The sequence below is a fragment of the Leuciscus leuciscus genome, assembly GCF_965113295.1.
Source record: "Leuciscus leuciscus genome assembly, chromosome: 9".
Classification (NCBI taxonomy): domain Eukaryota; kingdom Metazoa; phylum Chordata; class Actinopteri; order Cypriniformes; family Leuciscidae; genus Leuciscus; species Leuciscus leuciscus.
This window is the reverse complement of record NC_138733.1, coordinates 37,320,872-37,345,933: the sequence shown is the minus strand read 5'-3', so window position 1 is coordinate 37,345,933 and position 25,062 is coordinate 37,320,872. Positions and strand designations below refer to the sequence as shown.

Below are 25,062 nucleotides of genomic sequence, written 5' to 3'. Positions count from 1 at the left end.
CCCTGTGGTGGTTCTAATGTTAATCATCGTATGGTCCGGTAAATAACATTATGCCAAATTTTATAGGATGTAATGGGTTACCGTGATGTGTGATTGACATTTCAGCACTTCAGCGCGTAGGCCTTTGCGCGTCTATGTTAAGTGCATTTGAAACGCAGGGCTGCAGGCTGTGCACAATGTAAATGCCGTTTACGTTCGGGTCCAGTCGGGTTGGACTCGGGTCTAATTTTATCGGGTCTGTCTCGGGTCGGGTTTTTCTTTAAAAAAAATTTTTTTATGCACGTCGGGTTCGGGTAAGTAGTGATTCGGGTCGATTCGGGTCGGGTACAGTTTTTAGGACCCGAGAAGACCTCTACTCCACAGTCACCAGATCTCAGGGTGTACTCACACTAGGCACGGTTGCCATGAACCGGGCCCGAGTACGATTGTCCCCCCTCCCCACTCCCCCTCTGGCCTGCACTCACATAGGGTTTCAGCATTCGTGCCGGAGCACGCTTACTTCATTATGGTGCGACGGTTTCGGGATAAACAGGAAGAGCGGCGCTCTCACTGAACACAATGGAGTCCAGCACGGTTAGCGCTCACACTGCATGCGAACCGCGCCCGAGTCCAACTGAACCGTGCTCTGGCCCACCTCTTCCAAGTGGGCCAGGGCCGGCTAATCGAGCCGCGCCCGGGCACGGTTCGGAGCACTCACACTAGTCAAACGAACCGCGCTTTGGTGGTCAAACGCACTCGGGCACGGTTCAAACTGGCTAGTGTGAGTACACCCTCAATCCAATAGAGCAGCTTTGGGATGTGCTGGAATGAGAGATTCTCATCATGGATGTGCAGACGACAAATTTGCAGCAACTGCGTGATGCTATCCTGTCAATATGAACCAAAATCGCAGAGGAATGTTTCCAGCACTTTGTTGAATCTATGCCACAATGAATTCTGAAAGTTCTGAAGGCACAAGGGGGACCAACCCGGTATACTAGTGAGGTATACCTAATAAAGTGGCCGGTGAGTTTATACATAATTTCGTATATGAAACGACAGGTCAACGAGACATTCATTCAGAACAGAGATGTTTTCCTCCCAACATTAACCTAGCACATAATAATCACAAGCTAATATTGAGCGATCACATCCAACCAAAAATCAAAAGTAAAATAAGAAATTGTTTTTTACATAAGTCAAGTCACCTTTGTATATAGCGCTTCATAGAATATAGATGGTTTTAAAACAGAAAGTAACGAGAATTTTATAAAGAGTCTTACTGTTTCGTAGTCTTTGAGCGCTGCTTTAAACTTGCCCAGGGCCATGTTGGAGGTGGCTCGCCGATAATAGCCCTTGATGTAGTTCTTGTCCAGCTCCAGGGCTCGGGTGGCATCCGCCAGCGCGTAGCCATAACACTCTGTGCGCAGGTACGCCAGACTCCTGTTACTGTAGTAGACGGCATTGGTCGGGTTTAGCTCCACTGCTTCTGTGTAATACTTGATGGCGTTCTCATAATCCTTATCTGAAATAAGAGCATTAAACCATTAATGCTGCCATGACACACAATTGATCCCTCTAAAATATGTGAGAGAATCAATGGACTCTGGGATTTCCTATGTTACTTAAGATGTTAACTAAGGCAAGTATCACTCAAATATGAAAATCTTTTGTCATCATTTACTCATGTCGTTCCAAACACATAAAACTTTTGTTTGTCTTCAAAACTCAAATGAAAATATTTTTAATGAAACCTGGGAGATTACTGTCCCTTCACTGATAGTCAAAACACCTATTCACTTGAATTATGCACTCACAGTGGTTATTTATCTATAAATGTTGTGTTTATCTGAAGAAACAAAGTCATATCATTTACTCACCCTCATGCCATCCCCAATGTATGAGAGATTTTTCATTTTTGGGTGATCACTTTAAAGTCGTCATTAAACAGAAGTTGCGATAGTCTTTTCTTCCCTATTGTGATGAATAACGAGTGAAACTGCTTCTTGAACAAGAACAATTTAGGTTGATTTTCTATGGAGTTTAAATTGATTTCTATGGAATTTAAAAAAAAAATTTCCTAACCTTATTAAATGTCATCTTTCATGTGAAATTCTTAAACACCGCTGTTTGTTGCTCAGAAATGGACTGGAAATGGAATGGTCTCTGCTGTTTTTTGAAAAAGTCAATATTGTGTCTAAATGCAAGTTACGTAAGGGATAATGTACATCCTCTGCTTTGCGTCGGGGTCCTGATCACCCTGTCGAGGTTTATTCTGCGATAACAACTGGCTGGATGTACATTATTCCGCTTATTACATGACTACTTGCCACTTAAGTAAATAATTAGACATGAAATATTGATCTGAGTTGGAATATTTTATTAGGCTAGTTCTTTAAACGCAAAGCTTCCGCGGAGAAAGCAGTTGCTAGCGCGGCAAGTTCAAACGGTATTCAGTCATTCCACCTATTACACGGTATTTCGCCAAATAAATAATGATATGGATAAGAGATGTTGATTTGAAATTAAACCGTTTTAACATCTTCCCTGTTTATTATCCTATAATCCATTACAGTGTACAAAACAATAGTCGCAAAATGGCAACAGATGCGTTTGTATGAAACAAGAGAGAGTGAGTCCCGATAACCGGATTACATAGGCCTAATTAAATAACTGTACACAATAAATTGATTTGACTGGGTTTTAATATTTATATTAGCTCACCAAACGCAAACTTTTCAAGAGGAAAAAACTTTCCTAGCAATCCAATAGCACCGACTTCAGTGACAGATACCCGGATGAGCCTGTGTTATTAGTTTTTACTGGTTGTTATCGGGGAATAATGTATCATTGGATGGCACGATTGACCAATCAGAATCAAGCTTTATTTTACGTCTGCTAACATGCGATGTTGTGTAGTAGGTGACAGAAAATTCACTTTCAAGTGAGTTAGCCAACCGCCATAAAAAAAAAAAAAAGAAGAAGCTCAAATGTGTGTGTGTGTTGCGTGAGAATGTTCAATTGCGTCACACACACTTTCAAGCTTCCATGTTTAGCATATGATGCCCACGTTTTTAATGAATCACTTGAAAGTCATTTATTTACTGTTTATTTTTATCTGCCATCAACTGTCTGAGACGTTGTTAACTTGTTACCATGGTGCGTTGCTATGGGCGGCGTCTTGCTTCAGACTTGACTGACCGACTGGCATTCTGACACTGCGAGATACAGCTTTCTAATCTAACAAAAAGTTTATATCAGTAATCCCATATTCATAATTCTGACCACACAGTCTGTTTACAATGTCTACTAATTTAAATCTACTAATGTCTTTATACAGAAGAGCTGCACGATTCTAAATAAATTGAGAAACGTGATTTTTTTTGTTTCAAACAGAGATCCCGATTCTGAACAGACAACTAAACATAATACCATGTAATTAACTAGAGGATCAAACAGAATGTTAATTGCTGCAGTCTACTTAAAATGTTTAGGCTAATTAATCTGAATGAATGAATAATTCAATGACTCACACATAAAAACTTCACTCATTTCATTACTAATTGAATGAGCGTTTTTTTAACGAATCTCAAATGAAAGAGTCAATGAAAAATATTTGTTTTAAGTCACTTGTCGCCACCTGATGGCATAATAATGTAATTGATACAATCGTTATTTGTAGCGCCATGTTACATTCAATAAGTGATTTACTCTACTGTAGACATTAGTGTTTATATCAGAACTATAAACAACTTTTATCCAAGTATTTCTGTGATGATATGAATATTTTTAACACAGAAATAATGATACTGTGTGGCTGAAAATACTCTCTCTGGGTCAGCATCAGCACCAATGCAGATTTAAATATTCTGCTGTGATTGTGTTAAATGTTGAATAGACACGTTTAATATGTGAATCACATGGGTGTTTGAATCGAGATCACGATCTTTTTAACGATTAATCATGCAGCAGCTCTATTAAATACAGCATATTAGGGCTGTCACAATACCTCGATTAAATTGTCAATTAACCAACAAAGTACCAGAAGAGAATCCATAAACCACATTATTAGATCCTTTTCTAAGGCTGTATGATGTACTAAAACCATTTATAAACCATACTATAGCATTGTGTTATTGTGAATTGACAAAGGCAGCGATTCAATTAAACAAATAAATGCCCTGCGAGTTTAAAATATATATGCTCTTTATAGCTACTGCTCTACATGAACTTATTTAAATGCATGAAGTGTGTTTCAAACTCCATCTCTATGCTGTGAGTTTGGGATCATTTATAAACCTACGCCAACCACATCAACATGTTTCTAAATATGCGAACTGTTCATCGCGCCTTCAAAAGAAAGGATTAAACCCTCGCTCTGAGTTTGCACGCTTTAATGTCCTGTAGTTAATGGCTGTAGAATTTCTATCATAAAGAAGTGGCCAAATATTAAAGATTAAGGTAACATTTTAATTAAATGTTGCTTGGTCAATATTAAACTTGGCAACAAATAACCTAAATGTAACAACAACAATCTCCAGGACGTTGCCGCCCTCTGCAGGCATTTGTTATAATACATAATGTACATAAGATGCTTATTTTATTCAAATGAACAGTATTATTCTATAAAACCATATGAACACTTGCTTTTGAAACTTTATTTGAACCAAAAATTATAGCCTCATTGTTATTATACATGTATTTTAGGTCATTTTAAAGGCTATTGTTTGCTTAGGTCTGTTTTTTACCACAAAAATAGTCAATTACACGATTAATCGTCAAAATAATCGACCGATTACTCGATTACCAAACTAATCGTTAGTGACAGCCCTATTCTAAACCTTAACAAAAAGTAGTCTTTGAGAATGTCTAAATATATATCCGAACCCACAATCTAATAAAAGTAAGTAATTAGGTCTAAAAACAACTAGAGAATTTACAAGCCTCTTTATATAGAGCTATACCGGCATCTAGTGGTTACAGCATGGCACCATGTTTTTATTTTTTTACTCCCACAAGACAAATAATCTAGCCTGGGTTTCCCCATGCTGCCTTGAGCGCAGCGCGATTTTATTCACGCTGCTAGGCAGGCTGGACACCATGGACCAGATTTTCCCCTCAAAAAGGGATCCAATCACAGAACGGGGAGGGAGCAGCAAGACGATGACGACGTCTATGCGACACACCGAAGCAGTTTGTTTATATCTATGGATCCAACATGGCATCAGACGCGAAGTTACCTTTCGATGCAGCCTTAGATAGTGTTCTAAGTAGTTTAGAACGCAAGTTTATTTCGTCTTCTTCCTCGTCGAATTTCTGCCGCACGTCATCTGGTATAATTGAAACGATTGGCTATGAGCTACGTACAGGCGCATTTGATAGACATTCGTAGCGCCCAATAAACGGCTCTGGGCATTCGTAAACCACGCCTCAAATACGAGAAAATGAACATATGGTTCCCAGACCACGTCTCAATGAGACGAGGTCTGACTCTGACGTTAGCCAGGCTGCAAATAATCTGCTCTAAACAAAAACATTTTTAAAGGCCTCGTTTCTATTTTAACATGAAATAATACTTCAATTGAAAAAAAAATCTTTATTTTCAGTGGGAATAATAAAATCATAATTATTGCATAAATATTATTTTTACCATTACCATTAATATTAAGTGCCATTAAATTCTCTCTCAAAAAAAATAAAATAATTATATATATAGGGCTGTGGCGATTACCGCAATTCTGTAGAACCGTGATACTGTCAACCACTGAGGAATGCAAGCAACCGCAATGTTCACAGGTTTTCATAAGGCTATGCCCTTCTTCTTTTACACTTCATGCATGTGTATTGAATGTTAAATAAGTTAATAATGATAACAAAAAGTTTTTTTTTTTTTTTTTTACAAGCAACATAAGATTGGTTACAGTGTTTATAAAGCAACACTCCTTACAGCACTACAACATTAATTTCCTATTAACATTGTGGTTAGGGTTTGTTATAAACCCCTAAAAATTACCCTTCTGCAGTTAATAAAGGCTGTACAGCTTAACATACCATCTGTATTTAAATATATTATGGTAAATGTGTTTAGATTTCTGAGTTAAGATGAACATATTAGAATATTTTAATGGAAAACAATGTTAAATTCAAAAATATATCTATATTATTACACATATATTTATTGGGGTGACTCCAAATGTAAAAACAGCAGTCAATCTCAACAGAAAAATGAAGAAAGGTTGAATGTATTAAACTAGAGGGATCTGAACCTAAATGTAATAATGTAAAACAATACATTTGGAACTGCAATCTATAAAATCAACAATAGTGTCAAAAAGCAATCCTGAGAAATGTCTATGGGGATACAAGCAAGAAATAAAATAAAATTAAGGATTGAATAAATAAGGAAATAAAATATACAAAGTGGTGTTATACATTATTAATTAATACATGAATAAAATAAAATAATTAGAAATAAATTGGGTGAAAATATAACTTTTTTCCACGGTTTTAATTTTATTCGATTTTCAAATGCTAGAAACAACCACAGTTGAACTAAAGTTTAATGTTCTTCGGAAACACGCATACGATTTAAAAAAAAAAAATCAATTGAACAAAATTATGCTGATTTTTCCGGATTAAATTATATGACGAGTGCAGGCAATTCAATGACATCAATGAATGAGTGACATATGACTCCATTGGCTAACGAGGGGTGTCAAACAGGTGCACTGATTTCACATCATTGTAATATTTATTTGCTGTTATCAGAGCATTTTCATTGTACAGTGTAACGTTAGTGATGACAGTGAAACAGCATTATTACACAATCAACATCTAGCCTGACAGTTCATGGCAGGACTCTACGAAAGCATCTATTATCTCATCTCTCCTCGTCATCGATATATGTTGAGTAAATAAATCAGAAGTATGATTAAATAACAGTAAAGTCTGATGAATGAGTGTATCATGTGTCTGTCTGTCTGTCTGATTCATCATGTGTTGCTCATGCTCATCTCACTCATTTCCCTACTACTAATCTCATCAGCCCTTATAAAACCGCAAACTCCTCCAACACAGCCCTATCCAGTCAATATTAATCCAGTCTCTTATTTATAGTGGGTACCTGATAAGCTTTTACCTTTAAAATAGTTATTCGCCTTCTCCTTGAGTTTCTCTGCACTGGAATTCTGCTCTTCTTCCGCCATCTTCTCACTGCCGTTTTCCGTCATGCTGCCATGAGGACGCGAAGAGCTGTCGCAAACACTTGCTAAAGGGTCGTAAAGCGCTGTTCGCCTACCCTCTAGAACAGTCTCCAGAGCAACAACCTGAGCTTGATATGAACGATATAAACTTGTGCAAGTTAATTGCAACATTTTGTGAATTATTTTCTCCACTTTTAAAAATCCAAATAAATTAAATAAATAAATGCAATCAAAATACATAATAATTTACAAATTAGAAAAGAAGATGTCGTTAAATCCATTAAGTAAAAGGATAATATAGCCTACACCTCGAAATTAAAAACTTTTCGTTTGATCTCGGCGAAGAATTTAAAGGTAAATTGGTTAGCCATGTGGTGTCTGTGTAGACAATGTGTAATGTTTTGACTATGCCTGTAGGAGGCACAAAAGCTTTATTGTAGATGTTTGAGTGGGTCATGTCTCGTGTTTCATATTATTTACCTTTTCATTTTATTTAATATATAAATAATTTATAAACATTTCACTTTGTGTTAAATTTAACCTATTTTCCTCCCAGGAAAAAAAGCCTTTTTCAAGACAAATGTTAGAACATTTGTCCTGTAAAAATACGTTTTCTGAATAAAAGTAGCCTACTTTTGTACTTTTACTCGGGTAAAACTAAAAATGAGAACTTATACTTTTACTGGAGTAATGTTTAAATATTTGTACTTGAATTGTGTAGCCTACTTCTTCCACCACTTAAAAAAAAAATCATAGAATCATATAATTTTTTTGCAGGGTCTTTATTGTATTTGATGGTTCTGTATATTGTTTGTTAAGGTAATATTAATGTTTTATGATATTTTATGATGTATTTGTATCATTTTTAGTTTTATTGTGAGATGTTTCACATACTATTACTATTTCTCTCTAAATACAAACAATATGGTGAATTCAGGTTGATTGGGACACCTTTTCTAAGTCATCTCAATGACAAAAAGTGTCCCAATCACCCTGAATTCACCCCTATATGATCCATTCAAAAGAACAAGACAGACAGTGATTTAAAAAGATCTTGCATCACTTTTACATGTGATTTTTTAAACTTTTCAACCTTTCCATCAAGGTTGAAAATAGACCTGCAACAAAAGACAGGGAACAACAAAATTAGATTTCCCAAACTTCAAGCACACAAACTCTTTTATGACATAAAAGGAATTTATTTATAAACTAACTAACTAAACTATACATACAGAGCACCATAACAGACTTTGGGAGGGAGCAAGGCCAAAATAAATACCAGAACAATGACAATATCAAAACCTGATTCTACCTACAAATAATAATTTTGTTGTTGTAACCTTTTTATGTAACATTAAACAAGGGAATGCTGTTTTAACTTAAGTGAGTTACAATGACCCAACATACAATTTCTATTAAAGCTCAGGATGGACACGTTCACACATGCGCACCTGCTAGTGATGATGGGCGCTGCTTCATGAAGCTGAAACCTTTATGAATCTTTTGTTTCGAATCAGTGGTTTTGAGCGTGTTTCAAACTGCCAAAGTCGTATGGTTTCAGTAAACGAGACTTCCTTACGTCATAACTGTATCAAAACAGTTTGGGATTTCAGTGTTTCACCACTGGCGGTGATCTGTGTGAACCATAGACTGTAAAAAAAGATGGACGACGCCCCTTCGCTCTCTTCCATTGATGAGAACTGAAGCCGCCAGAGTCCCGATATGGCGCTGACATATTGGAACTTGAGTCTGCGCAGTAGCGATTTCGGGACCAGACCTGCGCAGTAGTGAGCAGGAAGTAAAGCCGCGAAATCAGCGCTCCGCCCTCACTCTCGCAGAATGCACTCAGGGAGAGTGGATTCTGCACACTTTTTAAAAAATTGATTGCAGTACGACAAGAGGCTTGTTAAAATAAAGTAAACACAATCTCCTCAGTCCTCCGAAGATCCCGAAAAAATGTCCGTTGGTGCTTCAGTGACTACTTCGCTCAGAGAACCTGTCAATCACAGCTGTCAATCATGACGTTACACCACCGCATCACGTAACTAACTAAAAACCAACTTATTTTTGAAACAGACACTTGAACTTACATCAGCGTGATAAAAACGACAGCAAATGAAAGAAACCACCTTTGGAAAAAAGATATTTGAAGTGTAATTTAATTGTTTAGTTGGTCTCACGTCCCGTTGAATAACACGGGGAGGCGGGGCTTATGACCTATACTAGGACCAGTCACCGGGGGGCGATCGAGACGTTTTGGCTTCACTTTTCAGGGCTTGTGCGGCACGCTTGGTGTGAACCCATGAATCATGCGGATTCACTGAGATCACCCCCGCTGGTGAATCATTGAACAAGTGTCTATATTCACCGAAATTACTCTGAACAATTTGTCCCCCAGACCTGTTGCTGTCTGCGTTTCCACCGCGGTCTAAAGTACAGTGAAGATTAAGCAAATTAGTCCTGTGACGTAAGACCACAACAGGTTTTTAAAAATGCTGGTTGAAATTAAATGCTTCATGGAGTCAATCAAAATGTGGCATGAACTCAACCAATCAGCATGTTCAGCGCCCAAGTCCCACCCACGAAAGTTCCTGAACTTTAAAAAAGTACTAGCTATCAAGCAGGGACTTTCTGAGGGGGACATTTTTACCCAGAACTTCATTTAGACCCTGGTTCCTGCGGTCGAAACACAGAGTATCCTACACAAAAGTCCCTATAGTTCCTGGGGAAAGTTCCTGCGGTGGAAACGTGGCTAATGTCTATAGAGTGTTGCAGTTATGACATCACTTATAGGCCAAAACGCGGAGCGAGTTGCATTTTAGCACTTCTTCGTCCCGAAGTCAATGGGTTTTTTGATCAGTGGCTGAAATAAGGTCTGTGGTGAACACAAGCTCAAGACACTTTAACATTTTATTAAAATACATCAATAATACACCAGTCGTGTGTTTTGAAAAAGGCAGTTGCTAACAAGTGTCTAAATGAGACTACAGAAGCTGTCCAGGAGGTTAAACATCACGCTGAAAAGGTAAACTCAGCCCGCTTCTACAGCCTCATTATGCTCATTATTGTGCTCTTACAAACTATTCTAACTCAAACGTTCTGGGAAAATGTTTTTAGATAAAAACTGAAAGAGTTGTGGGAAGCTCAGTGATTGTGACGTTGAAGTCGTGGGACCGTAGTTCGTTTATAGCCTTCCTTTAGCTTTTTACTTCTGATGACTGCATTTAGTCTTCAAACTTCATAAAAGTTCTGTTCATAATTATCTTGATGGACAAAACATGTATGTATCATAAACTTTTGTTTATCATGATCACAGAGATTGTTTTTAGAGATAATCCAAAATATGGGAAAATCCTATTGGGGTTTTCTCGAGGGAACCAGTGTGATGCGAACTACCGGTTGGCCTACAAAAAGACGCCACACCTGCACCACTCTATTACCCGAGTATGACGTGTCTAAGTGTCTAGAGTTTTTGAATTTTAATTAAGTATTTGTATAATTAAAAGGAATAATAGAAGTTAATTGTCTCTTAGCTGACCAATCCATAGAACAAACAAAACAATTTTGCTTCAATGATAAAATGTGATTTGGGGTTGTTAAACATATTAAGTTCTTCTTCTTCTTCTTCTTCTTCTTCTTCTTCTTTCTCTTATTGGCAAACCACACTAAACAGTGCATTACTGCCATCTGCTGGTAATTTGGATCAGAAACATTTTCCTGATCAGATTTCCTTCCCATTCCCACTCCCAGCCAGAACAGAAACCAGAAGCCCAACCAGCGCTGTGTGTTCAGCGTGTTCAGGTGTTGAACCTCCAGCACCAAAACATTACAGCCTTGAGAAAGAGAAGCACTTCTATTATTACTCATACTATTATACCTAAAATGACTCTAATCCCATACTTTCATACCTATTTCTACACACAATATATACACATTGCACACTCACATCTTTGTACCCTCCTATTATACTCTATTTATTCAAATGTGTTATTAAAGAACTGAATCAATGCAGTAACATTACTATAGCCCATATCTAACACATTAAGTTGCATCAAAGTGAAAATCGCAACTGACAGCGCTACTCTTCTGCACAATGGTAACCACAGCGGTAACACTTTACAATAAGGTTCCTTAGTTAACATTAATGTAATAAAGGAGCTGTATGTAAGAAATGTATTTCAATTAATCATAAAATGGCCCTGATATGTCACTAGACATTAAGAAATCATGTTCATTTCAAATACTTATATCACTGACAACAGGGGCCTGTACCATGAAGCCGGTTTAGGTGGCTAGCCAGCTATGTTTCAGTTTAGTTTCCGCCAACCCTGGGTTTTAGGTACTATGAAAGTAGCTTGGCTTTAATCGGTGTTCGTCGCCATGGTATCTTACGCTGCACGGCTAACCTGCTCCGGGGCAGGTTATGTTCTGGATTCAAGATCTCAGACTGAAGTTTGACCAATCAGCTGAGAGCAAAGAAACATAGGTGACGTAACTTATTCCCAGTGTCTGTTACAATGACTTCACCTTTTCTTCCAAATCCTGTGACATCTCAGCGCAAATTGTTAGACGAGCACTTCGTAGAGAAAGAGTTTTTAGCCAGACAAAATCCCCTTGCCTTTCCTGATAGTTACTTGTATGAAAGATACAGATTTTCCGCGGAAGGAATGTCTTATCTTTGCGAACTTCTTGAGCCGCACATAAAGAATTTAACACGTCGAATTCATGCACTTACTGTACCGCAAATATTGCGTTGCGTTTTTTTGCAAGTGGTACATTCTTGTACGGTGGGTGACGCACAGAAGCTCGGGGAAAACACGGTTTGTCGAACCATTCGTAAGGTGGTCCTCGCTCTGCAGGAGTACATGAATAGTTTCATTAATAGTGTTCCCCGGACATTTATCGGCCATGTCCATAAAAGAGGGCTTTTATAAAATTGCCGGTAAGATATATTGTTAGGGTGACATCACATGAACACATTTTATTTAATTTTTTTCAAAAAGCAAATTGCACAAATGTACTATACAATATAATACATGTTAAGAATTATTTCTTATAAATCTTTATTATTATTCTGTTAATCTTATGATAGGATTCCCTAGCTTTCTTAGTAGTACAAATACGTTCTATATTTATGTAAAATTATGTATGTATGTGTAGCCTATAGCCTATTTTTATAATATATAAAAAATGTGCATGTATCATTTTTTATATATTATAAAAATAGGCTATAGGCTATATTACACATATAGGCTACACATACATACATAATTTTACATAAATATAGAACGTATTTGTTTAACTTACACATTAACAATCAGCAATCTTTTTCCAACAGTCTTCTCTTGCTTTGGCAGCAGAGACCGTATTGTTTCGAGCTTGAAATACATATTTAAATTAATCGTAATTATGAATGATTATCTCTTGCTCCTCCGCGGAAAAATATATCGCTCTCGCTCTACCCGCGATTGGTTGTTCAGTGTCGACGTCACTCTTTTATGTGCACGCGCGCGTGGAGTAATCATAGCTTAAGGATCAAAGCCTGAGTTGACAGAGAAAGTTGATGAGCTGCATCATGGTACCAATAAAGCCTGATTGCATCGGTTTGGTTTTGTCAACTCAAAACTAATCCTGTAACCCCGAGTTTGTTCAGCTACCTTCATGGTACAGGCCCCAGTAGTCCGGCCAGGATATTGTCATTTAAAAGTGAAGTTGCAGCCCTCAACTGATGTTGATGTTGTCATGTTGTGTTTTGGCCTGAAGCTCCACCCTCCACCTATCTACCAATCACGATGTCAGTAGTGTTTCGGCATCGGGGTTGCCAGCTCTGCTCTAGTTACCAGGGGCCTGTACCATGAAGGTAGCTGAACAAACTCGGGGTTACAGGATTAGTTTTGAGTTGACAAAACCAAACCGATGCAATCAGGCTTTATCGGTACCATGATGCAGCTCATCAACTTTCTCTGTCAACTCAGGCTTTGATCCTTAAGCTATGATTACTCCACGCGCGTGCACATAAAAGAGTGACGTCGACACTGAACAACCAATCGCGGGTAGTAGAGCGAGAGCGATATATTTTTCTGGGAGGAGCAAGAGATAATCATTCAGAATTACGATGAATTTAAATATGTATTTCAAGCTCGAAACAATACGGTCTCTGCTGCCAAAGCAAGAGAAGACTGTTGGAGAAAGATTGCTGATTGTTAATGTGTAAGTTAAACAAATACGTTCTATATTTATGTAAAATTATGTATGTATGTGTAGCCTATATGTGTAATATAGCCTATTTTTATAATATATAAAAAATGATACATGCACATTTTTTTTATATATTATAAAAATAGGCTATAGGCTATATTACACATAGGCTACACATACATATATACATAATTTTACATAAATATAGAACGTATTTGTACTACTAAGAAAGCTAGGGAATCCTATCATAAGATTAACAGAATAATAATAAAGATTTCAAATAATTCTTAACATGTATTATATTGTATAGTACATTTGTGTAATTTGCTTAAAAAAAATAAATAAAAAAATGTGTTCATGTGATGTCACCCTATCAATATATCTTACCGGCAATTTTATAAAAGCCCTCTTTTATGGACATGGCCGATAAATGTCCGGGGAACACTATTAATGAAACTATTAATGCACTCCTGCAGAGCGAGGACCACCTTGCGAATGGTTCGACAAACCGTGTTTTCCCCTATAGCTTCTGTGCGTCACCCACCGTGCAAGTATGTACAGTACCACTTGCAAAAAAACGCAACGCAATACCATTTGCGGTACAGTAAGTGCATGAATTCGACGTGTTAAATTCTTTATGTGCGGCTCAAGAAGTTCGCAAAGATAAGACATTCCTTCCGCGGAAAATCTGTATCTTTCATACAAGTAACTATCAGGAAAGGCAAGGGGATTTTGTCTGGCTAAAAACTCTTTCTCTACGAAGTGCTCGTCAAACAATTTGCGCTGAGATGTCACAGGATTTGGAAGAAAAGGTGAAGTCATTGCAACAGACACTGGGAATAAGTTACGTCACCTATATGTTTCTTTGCTCTCAGCTGATTGGTCAAACTTCAGTCTGAGATCTTGAATCCAGAACATAACCTGCCCCGGAGCAGGTTAGCCGTGCAGCGTAAGATACCATGGCAACGAACACCGATTAAAGCCGAGCTACTTTCATAGTACCTGAAACCCAGGGTTGGTGGAAACTAAACTGAAACATAGCTGGCTAGCCACCTAAACCGGCTTCATGGTACAGGCCCCAGAGCTACGTAGCAGCCTACGTTCCTGCTGGATCCTGCAGCCTCGAGTCAAAGTGATTGCAGTACCAGTTTTGGCCACAATCTTACATACGGCTCCTTTAACTAACATGAACTAACCATGAGCAATACATTTGTTACTGTATTTGTCAATATTTGTTAATGTAAATTGTTTGTTCATGCACAGTGCATTAATTAATGTTAACACGATTTTAATAAAGTATTAGTAAATGTTGAAATTAATATTAACAAAGATTAATAAATGCTGTATAAGTGTTATTAAATTAATATTAACAAAGATTAATAAATGCTGTATAAGTGCAGTTCATTATTAATTCATGTAGTTAACTAATGTTAACTAATGAACCTTTTTGTAAAGTGTTACCGTGTACAAAAGTGTTTTTCAGTAAAGGGAAAGATGTTGGTTTATGTTAATGTTTTTTTTTGTGTGTATTTTCATCAAGTTGGAAAAGGACTTTCATCACATAAAACAAAAATGATATCAAACTTATCTACCTGAATTTAGATCTACCTGTATTGTATATATTTTGTGTAGCGGAGTATCTCGGGCAAATGCCTGAGCATTCAAATGTAATTAAGGTTGTAGCGAAACATAAGGCACCTATCATTTTTACTAACTAAACTAAATATTTAGTTGTTTTTTTTCAACAGACAGACGATCAAAAAGATCACATGCATTTTACAAACTTTTAGAGATTTTGTCATTACTAGATCACTAACAGAAGATGGGCTGGTGAGAATAAAGTTTGACATAGAACATAGTTTAGACTAGAGGATATGATGGAGACGAGTCACACACACACAAAAAAAAAGTAAGTGAGTGGGTGGGTGGCCAGAAATATGATGTGCTGAATAGTGAGCAACTTTACTGACTGTGGGAAATAATGTTTGGTGTCTACATCTAGCAGTGCTAGACTTCTAATTACTGAAGTAACAAGAATTATGAGAGGCACTGAGAGTAGTCTTGTTTTTCAGATGATGATTGCAAAAAGCCCGGTGATGTTTGTGGCTCCAGATGCCTCCCTTACGTAACAAAATATGTGGGAATATGCTGCAAAATATAATGCTATATATTACGTAATACATTTCCATATATGGGAAACTAGTGCGTATATTTCTCAATATATTTTAATATATGCATTCACCATGTATGGCTATTGATACATTTTAAAAAGTATTGTTCCCATATTAATGTGATTGTATGTACAAACATATACTGAATATAAAATTACATTTATTATGATATATTAGCAAATATATTGTCACATATTTTTCAATATATGTACAGTCCGGGCAATTCATTATGTATTATTCAACATTGTTATGATGGTGTGAGGAGATGAACCCAAATGCAGACAGTGTACAATGAACACAAGGTTTATTGGTACAAAAACAGGAAAACAAAACCCACGAGGGGGCAAAACATGGACAGGACGAGGAATCTGGGGCTGACAAGACTAAACTACGACTAGACAATAAACAAACAATACTTCTAATAAATACTCTCACAATGACAAGACTTTCCACAAGGTACTCACATGTATGATTCGCAATGATAATGAACAACACTCATGTAGGAACCACAATGAACCGACACAGGACAGCAAACACGAGGGGATTAAAAAGGGAACAAATGATGAGGGCAACAGGTGATAATGGGGAAACAATAATGACTAAACAAGGATAACAAGGAGGGCGGGGCTAGATGACGAGACAACACAAGCACATGGCCCAGCAGAAGCCCGTGTGTGCACATAAAACATGGGTCTGTCATGATCCTGCCTCAAGACCAGGGAAAATCAAAGACTAGATGGCAGAATCATGACAAACATATTATTCTGTATATTTGCAATATACCATTAAATCATTTAATATATTGATCATTCATATATAATGAAATATATTTTCTTTGCGTAAGGGCTTCCAATTTTGTTTAATGATCAGAGCTCAGGAGCATGAGATGAAGGGTACCTGCCTATAATCTGAGGCTTCAGAAACACTGGAGTTATAAATAGAAAGGACTGCAAAAGGACAGGAAAAATATGAGTATGTGGACAGACAGACAGGATACATTAAAAAGACAACAGCTCTGACATTGCGGAAAGTAAAAGGAGATTTGAGAACAGATCCAGGAAAAGGAAAGTCTAAGCTAGTGCAAACAGGATCAAGTGTGTGATCAGGGTAATGAGTAGGAAAGTTCACATGCTAGACGGAAATTACTGAACAACATAGCAAATCTGACGCACATACTATCATCTCTGAATGTTTGCTTATCCAATGAGTAGAGCAACTCCTGCAGCCATTTATGAGACTGGGTGGACAGACGTTTATGGGGGTTAGTCTGTAATACGAAAGACATCACATGATGCATATAGACCCCTGGCTCTTTCACAGACTGATTCATAGTGGCTGACTCTTATAAGTGAGTCTCTTTTTCTGATAATAATCATAGTCTCTTTGTGACCCAGACAACGCATCATTCCTGGACTTGAATAATATCATGATTCAGTGTCAAATGTCTTGGTCAGTTATGTGTGAAACTCACGAACATATCTTTGAAATGGCCATTCGTGCCGACATAGGAAGTTGATTACAAGAATGTTTTCCCAACCCATCTGGTCGTCTGACTCACAAAGGACACCCCACCGTGAAGAAACAGGCACCAGGGTGAATCAGCAGCCCTGTGAAACAGCTCCAGGAGGAGTAAAGGTACAAGTGTGTGTGAACTTTCACTCCTCATGTTCAGGGAATGAATCTGTGTGATAATCTCAAATCTCAACTTTCACTCTCTGTGGAGAGGATTCTGTTATGCAGAATCTTAAAAAGTTTGAGTTGTAATTTAAGCAAATATATCTAGAAGAAAGTATTTGCTTTAGAAATATTCTAGTCACATTCAGACACTCTCTAAGTATAACTTTTTTCTTTGCAGGAATAAGGATGGATAAAAAAGACATTGATCGGTGAAGGGCAGACAGTTAGCTTGCACAAGGTAGTATAGACTAGTATAGACTATTATTAAATATTTAAATTATATTAATATTGTTGTTTTATAATATTAATATAATATCAATATTATATTTAAGACTTTTTACCCCAACTGAGGTAAAAACAAAAAGTGGGAGAAATTCAGTGGGTGGACAGACAGGGGAATAAAACGGCTGTGGGATGGACAGTGAAGCAACCTCATGGGTGGACTGATGACTGGTATGGGGATTATTTTAAAGTCCTGAGAAAGTTTAAACAAACTCATGTAGGGAATTGTAAATCCATGACTACCGAGAGAAGGAGAGAGAGAGAGAGAGAGAAATGGAAAAACGAATGCCAGACATTCTGGAACATAAACAACAGCAGTGGGGTGAAGTTAGAAAGCACACACCAGCATTAATGTAGCACAAATAGAATGAAAGTGTTCTTAACCTCCTCAGACCCGGTGTCCACATACGTGGACATCACATTTTTGGATGTGTGCAGCATAATACTTAATTCTGTGTAACTGGAACATGTTTTTCACAAACGTGGACACTTACACTGCCATCTGGTGGTGTCAGAAGAAAAAAAATGTAACATAAATAATGTCAAGATGGCGGAGAACACAGGCGAAATGTCACGCAGCCACATCAGACCAAAACGTCCACAATGTAAAAAAAATAATAACATTTCATTGTTGATTCTTGTGTTATGCATAATAGTGTTGTATGATTAAAATGGCATGCACATTTGACAAACTTTTGTAACAGGGAAGATTTACTATGCTGCTAAATTTGATGTCCACATGTGGACACTGGGACTTAACTTCGATGAAACTGTATAATGTGAGCAAAAAAATGAGAATTTGTAGTTGCACTGAGCTTCATGACGCAACTGGCTCACGATCACGATGGCGCACACACACACACACACACACACTCTTGCTCACTCGCGATCGCGTGCACAAACACACACACACACACACACACACACACACACACACACACACACACACACACACTCTTGCTCACTCGCGATCGCGTGCACAAACACACACACAAACACACTTTTGCTCACTCACTCGCGCACACACACACACACACACACTTGCTCACTCGCGATCGCGTGCACAAACACACACACACACGCTCTCTTGCTCACTCGCGATCTCGCACACACACACACACACACACACATACTCTTGCTCGCTCGCGATCGCGCGCGCGCATACACACACGCTCACTCTCTCACACACACTCTCTTGCTCTCTTGCTCACTCGCGATCGCACCGTACACACACACACACACACACACACACAAATAAAAAGAACATTACTAGTTTGGAGAAGTTGAAGTTTTGGAGTGTTACAAAAAAGAAAGCAAATTTTCATGTTTTTTGGATCTGTTTTTTATGCATTTTGTTTTTCCATATCAATGTTCAGAAGTGGTGATCGGTTGACAGCTCCGCCCCTCTCTTCACTCGAGTGTCCAAGACATACGGCCAGATGAAACGACCACAAAGTCGATCATCGACCTCCGGCCTAGGGCGTCCTGGTGCCATGTGCACTGATGGGCACCCTTATGCTTGAACATGGTGTTCGTTATGGACAAGCTGTAACTGGCACAGAAGTCCAATAACAGAACACCGCTCGGGTTCAGATCAGGGGGGCTGTTCCTCCCAATCACGCCCCTCCAGGTGTCACTGTCGCTGCCCACGTGGGCGTTGAAGTCCCCCAGTAGAACAACGGAGTCCCCAGTCGGAGCACTTTCCAGCACCCCTCCCAGAGACCCCAAGAAGGCCGTGTACTCTACACTGCCGTTTGGCCCATAGGCGCACACAACAGTGAGAGACCAATCCCCGACCCGAAGGCGCAGGGAAGCGACCCTCTTGTTCACTGGGGTGAATTCCAACACATGGCGGCTGAGCTGGGGGGCTATAAGCAAACACACCAGCCCACCGTCTCTCACCATGGGCACACAGCAAAATCTCCAGTGTTGAAATCCTGGTGTTAAGGACTCTTAGAGTAAAGAGTTAAATTTCTGGTGTTGAATTTCACGGGATTAACACTGCTAGTGTAAACCGCACCCTCTGGCTGGTGTAAATATGTAGAGTTACTAAATTTACACTGACAGAGTGTTATAGTTACATCCGGGACATTTACGCGCTGGGCGCGACGAAACGACCTGAAACTTTTTTCACAGACGCCATTTTCTTTGACTCGCGATGCAAGGCATACGAGGAGGGAAAACGCAGATATGAAGTGTTTTATCGCATTTATATATGCACTTTATACAATTTTATTACATTATATTGTTTTATTACAATATGTATGTGCTGTGAACGGCTAAATCGTTCTCAGAAAGGCATTTTCGTTGACGCGCGATGCGGAGCAGACCAGGATGAGGTTGCTTTTAAACAGAGAAACGACGAAAGTAAGTGTTTTATCTAATTTACAATATGTATTTTATAACATATTGATTTATAGAGAAATTTAAATGCTCTGCGTGCTTAAACGAGCCGAAACCTTTCTCAAAGGCGACATCTTTGACTCAATACGGAGCTGACGACGAGAAGGTTTGCTTTTAACGTCAACAGGGAAAACACCCAAAGTAAGTGTTTTTAACCTAATTTACAACATGTTTTTCATGGCATTATAATGTTTTATAACGATATTTATGTGATGTGCGCCTAAACCTTTCTCACAGACTAACGTTATGCCCTGCATCTTCTTTTACTCGTGACGCAGTGCAGACGCGGAGTTTGCTTTTAACGGTGAGAACACAAAGTGTTTTAACTCATTTACAATACGTATTTTATAATGTTATTTTGTTTTATGACAATATTTGTGATGTGCAAATATCATAATGTATTTATTTATCCTCAAACTATCTTTTACTTTCATTTTATCTGAAAAACAAACTTTCTTAGAATTTGTAAGTAATTCTTTAAGAATATGTTTATGAAAATGTATTTATCAGATTAAAGATTACATTTTGGTTGATATTTGAATATGCTTTTATGTTTAAATGTATTGATTTTGTTATTTGTGTTTGCTAGGAGCATTTCCATGCTGCACCAAGTGGCTAAGGCTAACCAGGCTTGGTCTTTAAAGGCTGTAACGTTACAGACTAGAACCTGGTGAGGGACAGATTTTACAGATAACATATGAGATAATCATGTGCATAAACATTAAAAAAGAATTATAGCTTTGTTGCTATTTGGTATAACTAGATTTTTTGTGTTTCATAACAGTCATTTTGAATTTGTCCAGTCAAATTACTTTACAAAAGTTACTTTTCCTTAAATAAAATTAGTTTTCAAACCAATTGTTTTCATGATTTGACTGGTAGATGTTTTCTTGGTTTTTAATTTTAGACTCAACTGATTGGGAAATCTCTGCCCATCACCTGCCTCCAACATCACAAAGCCACAAGAAGGGAACAAAGATTCTTCAGTCAGCTGACTATTTAGAGAGATTTCTTAAGGTGCGTGTCTAAAATTATTCCTAAAGGGTTAGTTCACCTACAAATGGAAATTATGTCATTACTTACCCTCATCTCGTTCCAAACATGCAAGACTTTATTTCATCTTCACAACACAAATGAGGATATTTTTAATGAAATCTGAGAGTTTCCCGTCCCTCCATTGACAGTCCACGCAAATACCACGTTCAAGCCCCAGAAAGGTGTAAAGGTACATCATTAAAGTACTCCATGCGACTCCAGTGGTTTAACATACATTTTATTAAACTACGCAAGTGCTGTGTTTGCAGCAACAAAACATTTACCACTTAATTTATAAAATATTAATTTCCAACATGCGTTGTTAAGTGAGCGTGCATCGAAGATTAATAATTTGTAAATAAAGTTGAGTTTTTTTGTTGTTGTTTTTTCGTGCAAACAAAGCACTCTTGCTTCATAAATTTTTTTGAAGTTAAACCACCTGAGTCACATGGATTACTTATGATTTCCTTTATACCTTTCTGTGGCTTTGGAAGTGATAGTTGAATAGGCTGTCGATGAAGGGACAGAAATCTCTTAGATTTTATAAAAAATATCCCTAAAGGGATAGTTAGGTCAAAAATGATATTTAACCCATGATTTACTCAAGCCATTCAAGATGCATATGTCAATCTTTTATCAGACGAACACATTTTCGAAAATTATTTCGAATTATTTCACAGTTATTTTAGAAAATGTCTTAGATCTTTCAGTGGTTATAATGTGAAGCCAAGGGGTTCCACCTCCTTCAAGTCCAAAAATGTGCATGCATCCTTCACAAAAGTAATCCATCCGGCTCCAGGGGGATAAACGAAGGCCTTCTGAGGGTAATCCGTGCGGTTTTGTCATAAAAATATACATATTTACTGGCTGCGCTGTCACGTTCGTTCTACGTCACAACGCTTCCTACGCTACGTCCTACGCCAGCATCCATCTCCGTGAACGCGCGTCGACCGTTGCCGGAAGCCAGTTATTTTCGTTTATAAAGTTTTAAATATGTATATTTTTACGACAAAACCGGCCTTCGTTTATCCCCCTGGAGTCGGATGGATTACTTTTGTGAAGGATGCATGCACATTTTTGGACTTGAAGCAGCCGGACCCCATAACTTCACATTATAACCACTGAAAGATCGAAGACATTTTCTAAAATAACTGAAAATGTGTTCGTCTGAAAAAAGATCGACATATGCATCTCGAACGGCTTGAGGGCGAGTAAATCATGGGTTAAATATAATTTTTGGCCGAACTATCCCTTTAAGTGTTCCGAAGATGAGCAAAACTCTTACCGGTTTGGAACAACATAAGGGTGAATAATGACAGAATTTACATTTTTGGATGAATTAAGTCTTTAATATACTTGGAAATCAGTAAATTCAAGTCTTAATCTAACCAAAATAGTTTATTGTTTGAGTCACCTTGCTGTATTTATAAAACACAAATAGTATTAATTGTAAATGGTCTGGTTTTGTGTCGTCTACTCTAGGGAACCAGCACTCCAGGATTTTGAGAAAGTTGGATCTGCACAGCCTTTCCTGCTCTGTGAAACAACTAGGCTATGCACTGAACTTTACTGTTAGCAACTGGACACAACTGATCCACTCATATCCTGCAACTGTTTTTCATCTGCTGAATGTTGTTGCTGTACTGTTGCAAAGTTGAAGGTATTGACTCAGCTTCACTGACACAGGACTTACATTCACTGACATGTACAGGACTTGAAGTATTACAGAGATACAGACCATTTGATGAGCAGCTTTCACATAATTCTGATGACAGAAATGCCTATATTTTGCCTTCATTTATTTTAAATGTTAACATATGATGTAAATGGACTTGTTCGTTAATAAAAACTAGTTTGTTAAAACAACTGTTTGCATTTTGCCTTTATTTTTAACTTTACAATGAACCGAATTCTAACTTTCTGGATTGTTTTGATGTGCATTCAATGTTATCAATAGGTTAAATGCTTTGCTTTTATTTCTGAAAAGATTCCTTTTGTCAAAAAGCACATCTCATAAATACAAACTCAATTTGAGTCAAATTTAACACTCCTGAAATGTATATATGACTCCCTCCATTTTGGAGTTAAAATAACACTTTTGAAAGTGTGAAATATATACATTACTCATGGAGTACATTTTAAACACTGTAAGAGTTCAAATGTACTCCATGAGTAATGTATATATTTCACACTTTCAAAAGTGTTATTTTAACTCCAAAATGGAGGGAGTCATATATACATTTCAGGAGTGTTAAATTTGACTCAAATTGAGTTAAATGTACACTGGCTTTTTTGCTGTGCAACTCCAGAGTGGTAAAGAGTCCATCCTCTCTCTAGGAGTGTGGTTCCAGAGCCCAAGCTGTGCTTGGAGGTGATCCCGACCATGTCTAGTCGGTACCTCTCAACCTCACGCACAATCTCAGGCTCCTTCCCCGCCAGCGAGGTGACATTTCACGTCCCTAGAGCTAGTTTCCGTGTCCAGGGATCGGGTCGTCAAGGCCCCTGCCTTCGACTGCTGCCCGATCCTCTAAGCACCGGTCCCTTACAGTCCCTCCTACGGGTGGTAAGCCCATGGGAGGGCGGCCCCAGGTTGCTTCCTCGGGCTGAGCCCGGCCGGACCCCATGGGGGGAGGCCCGGCCACCAGGCGCTCTCATACTCCAGGGTGGGGCCCCGGCTAAATTTTCGGATCCAACTCACCTAGGCTGAGCTGTGGGTCCTGTGCTGTGGGTCATGACCGAAAGGACAAGATCCCCGATACAGGTGACCGAAATGAGCTTTCTCCCCAGGGTGGCTGGGCGATCCCTTAGAGATATGGTGAGAAGCTCGGTCACTCGATAGGAGCTCAGCTGAGGTGGCTCGGGCATCTGTTCCGGATGCCTCCTGGACGCCTTCCCGGGAAGGTGTTCCGGGCGCGTCCCACCGGAAGGGACTATGTCTTCCAGCTGGCCTGGGAACGCCTCGGTGTCCCCCCGGAAGAGCTGGAGGAAGTGTCTAGAGTGAGGGAAGTCTGGGCATTTCTTCTTTCTTCTTCTGCCCCCGCGACCCGGCCCCGGATAAGCGGAAGATGTATGTTATGTTCAGAAGTTATACAAGAGTAACAACGAAAAATGTTCAGGCACAGGCTGTAAATAAAAGAGATTTGCATTTTGTTACACAATGGTGTCTTGATTGTTTTCTGTGAATTCAGACCCAGTGTCCACATATGTGGACATCATTTTTTTCAAAAAGTGCTTCATGTTCAAAGATAATATCTGGTTATTATATGTATTGGTCCCTCCTAACCCCAAAAAGCTAGAAGAAATCTAAAATGCACGTCAAACCAAAGCTCGGGTCTGAGGAGGTTAAAAGAGTTCACTAACAAAAATAAACAAATAATTTGCGTCACCATTTCAAACCTACATGTAAATGACTTTCTTCTGTGGAACACAAAAAGCATTTGTTTTTTCAAATTGCTTAGATTCCTGTATAGCCAGGGGCTGGGGAAAACCCCCCACCCAAAAGTAGTTCATAGCCTATAATTGCAGTTATACAAAGATAAAAAGCAGTTATATACTCAAAAATCATCCCTATGCTTTTATATTGTGTGCAAAAGCAGTGTAAAATTTTTTTAAATTTCCCCTATGTCTTCCTTTTAAGAAAAAAGTCAGTGTTTCAAAATGAATTAGGGTAATTAAATGATAACTGAATACATTATTGTTAACTCTATGACAAATCTCTGCATTGAACAAGCTGTGACTGAAATGAAAGATCTCAGAGCAATAAAGTAAACGGAAAAGGGGGGCACAGATACAGTATCTTGGGAAAATAATATTACAGAAACCAGAGGAGGGAGTTTTCACTTGACCTGTATAGCAACCTCAACACACTAAATTACACAAAAGACACCGTACCAACTGCATAGTGCCACCCTGGAAATTACCCACTAAACCCTAGCATTTTGGCAGAGAGCTTTAAACAGGACAGCCCCACTTACATATTCTTTAGAACATAGAAAATCTAGTATTTCTATACTTGTGAAACTCAGGAATCAATAATTCTCTTTTAATAAATTCCTTTCTTTCTCTATCACTATTCCTCTGTCTGGAATTAATTATGGGCTGAGGGAGTTTTATCT

At 38.3% G+C, this 25,062-nt stretch overlaps 1 protein-coding gene and 1 long non-coding RNA gene across 3 annotated transcripts in view; one reads left to right on the top strand and one right to left on the bottom strand.

Moving 5' to 3' along the window:
• Positions 1-7,243, bottom strand: part of ppp5c (protein phosphatase 5, catalytic subunit) — a 35,311-nt gene extending 28,068 nt beyond the window's left edge. The window contains exons 1-2 of the mRNA XM_082180661.1: positions 7,118-7,243; positions 1,263-1,504 (exon numbers count right to left, since the gene is read on the bottom strand). Coding sequence (XP_082036787.1) covers positions 1,263-1,504; positions 7,118-7,208 — 333 coding nt within the window. The 5' untranslated portion in view covers positions 7,209-7,243. The remainder of the gene's footprint in view (positions 1-1,262; positions 1,505-7,117) is intronic.
• Positions 7,244-19,736: 12,493 nt separating this feature from the next.
• Positions 19,737-23,238, top strand: LOC309506043. Of its 2 annotated transcripts, none has more exons than XR_014208619.1 (6): positions 19,737-19,876; positions 19,980-20,053; positions 20,191-20,216; positions 20,502-20,582; positions 20,820-20,929; positions 22,430-23,238. It is a non-coding gene; the product is annotated as an uncharacterized lncRNA (long non-coding RNA). The 2 variants fall into 2 exon arrangements; XR_014208620.1 differs by having other exon boundaries at positions 20,150-20,216; positions 22,430-23,237.
• Positions 23,239-25,062: the final 1,824 nt, after the last annotated feature.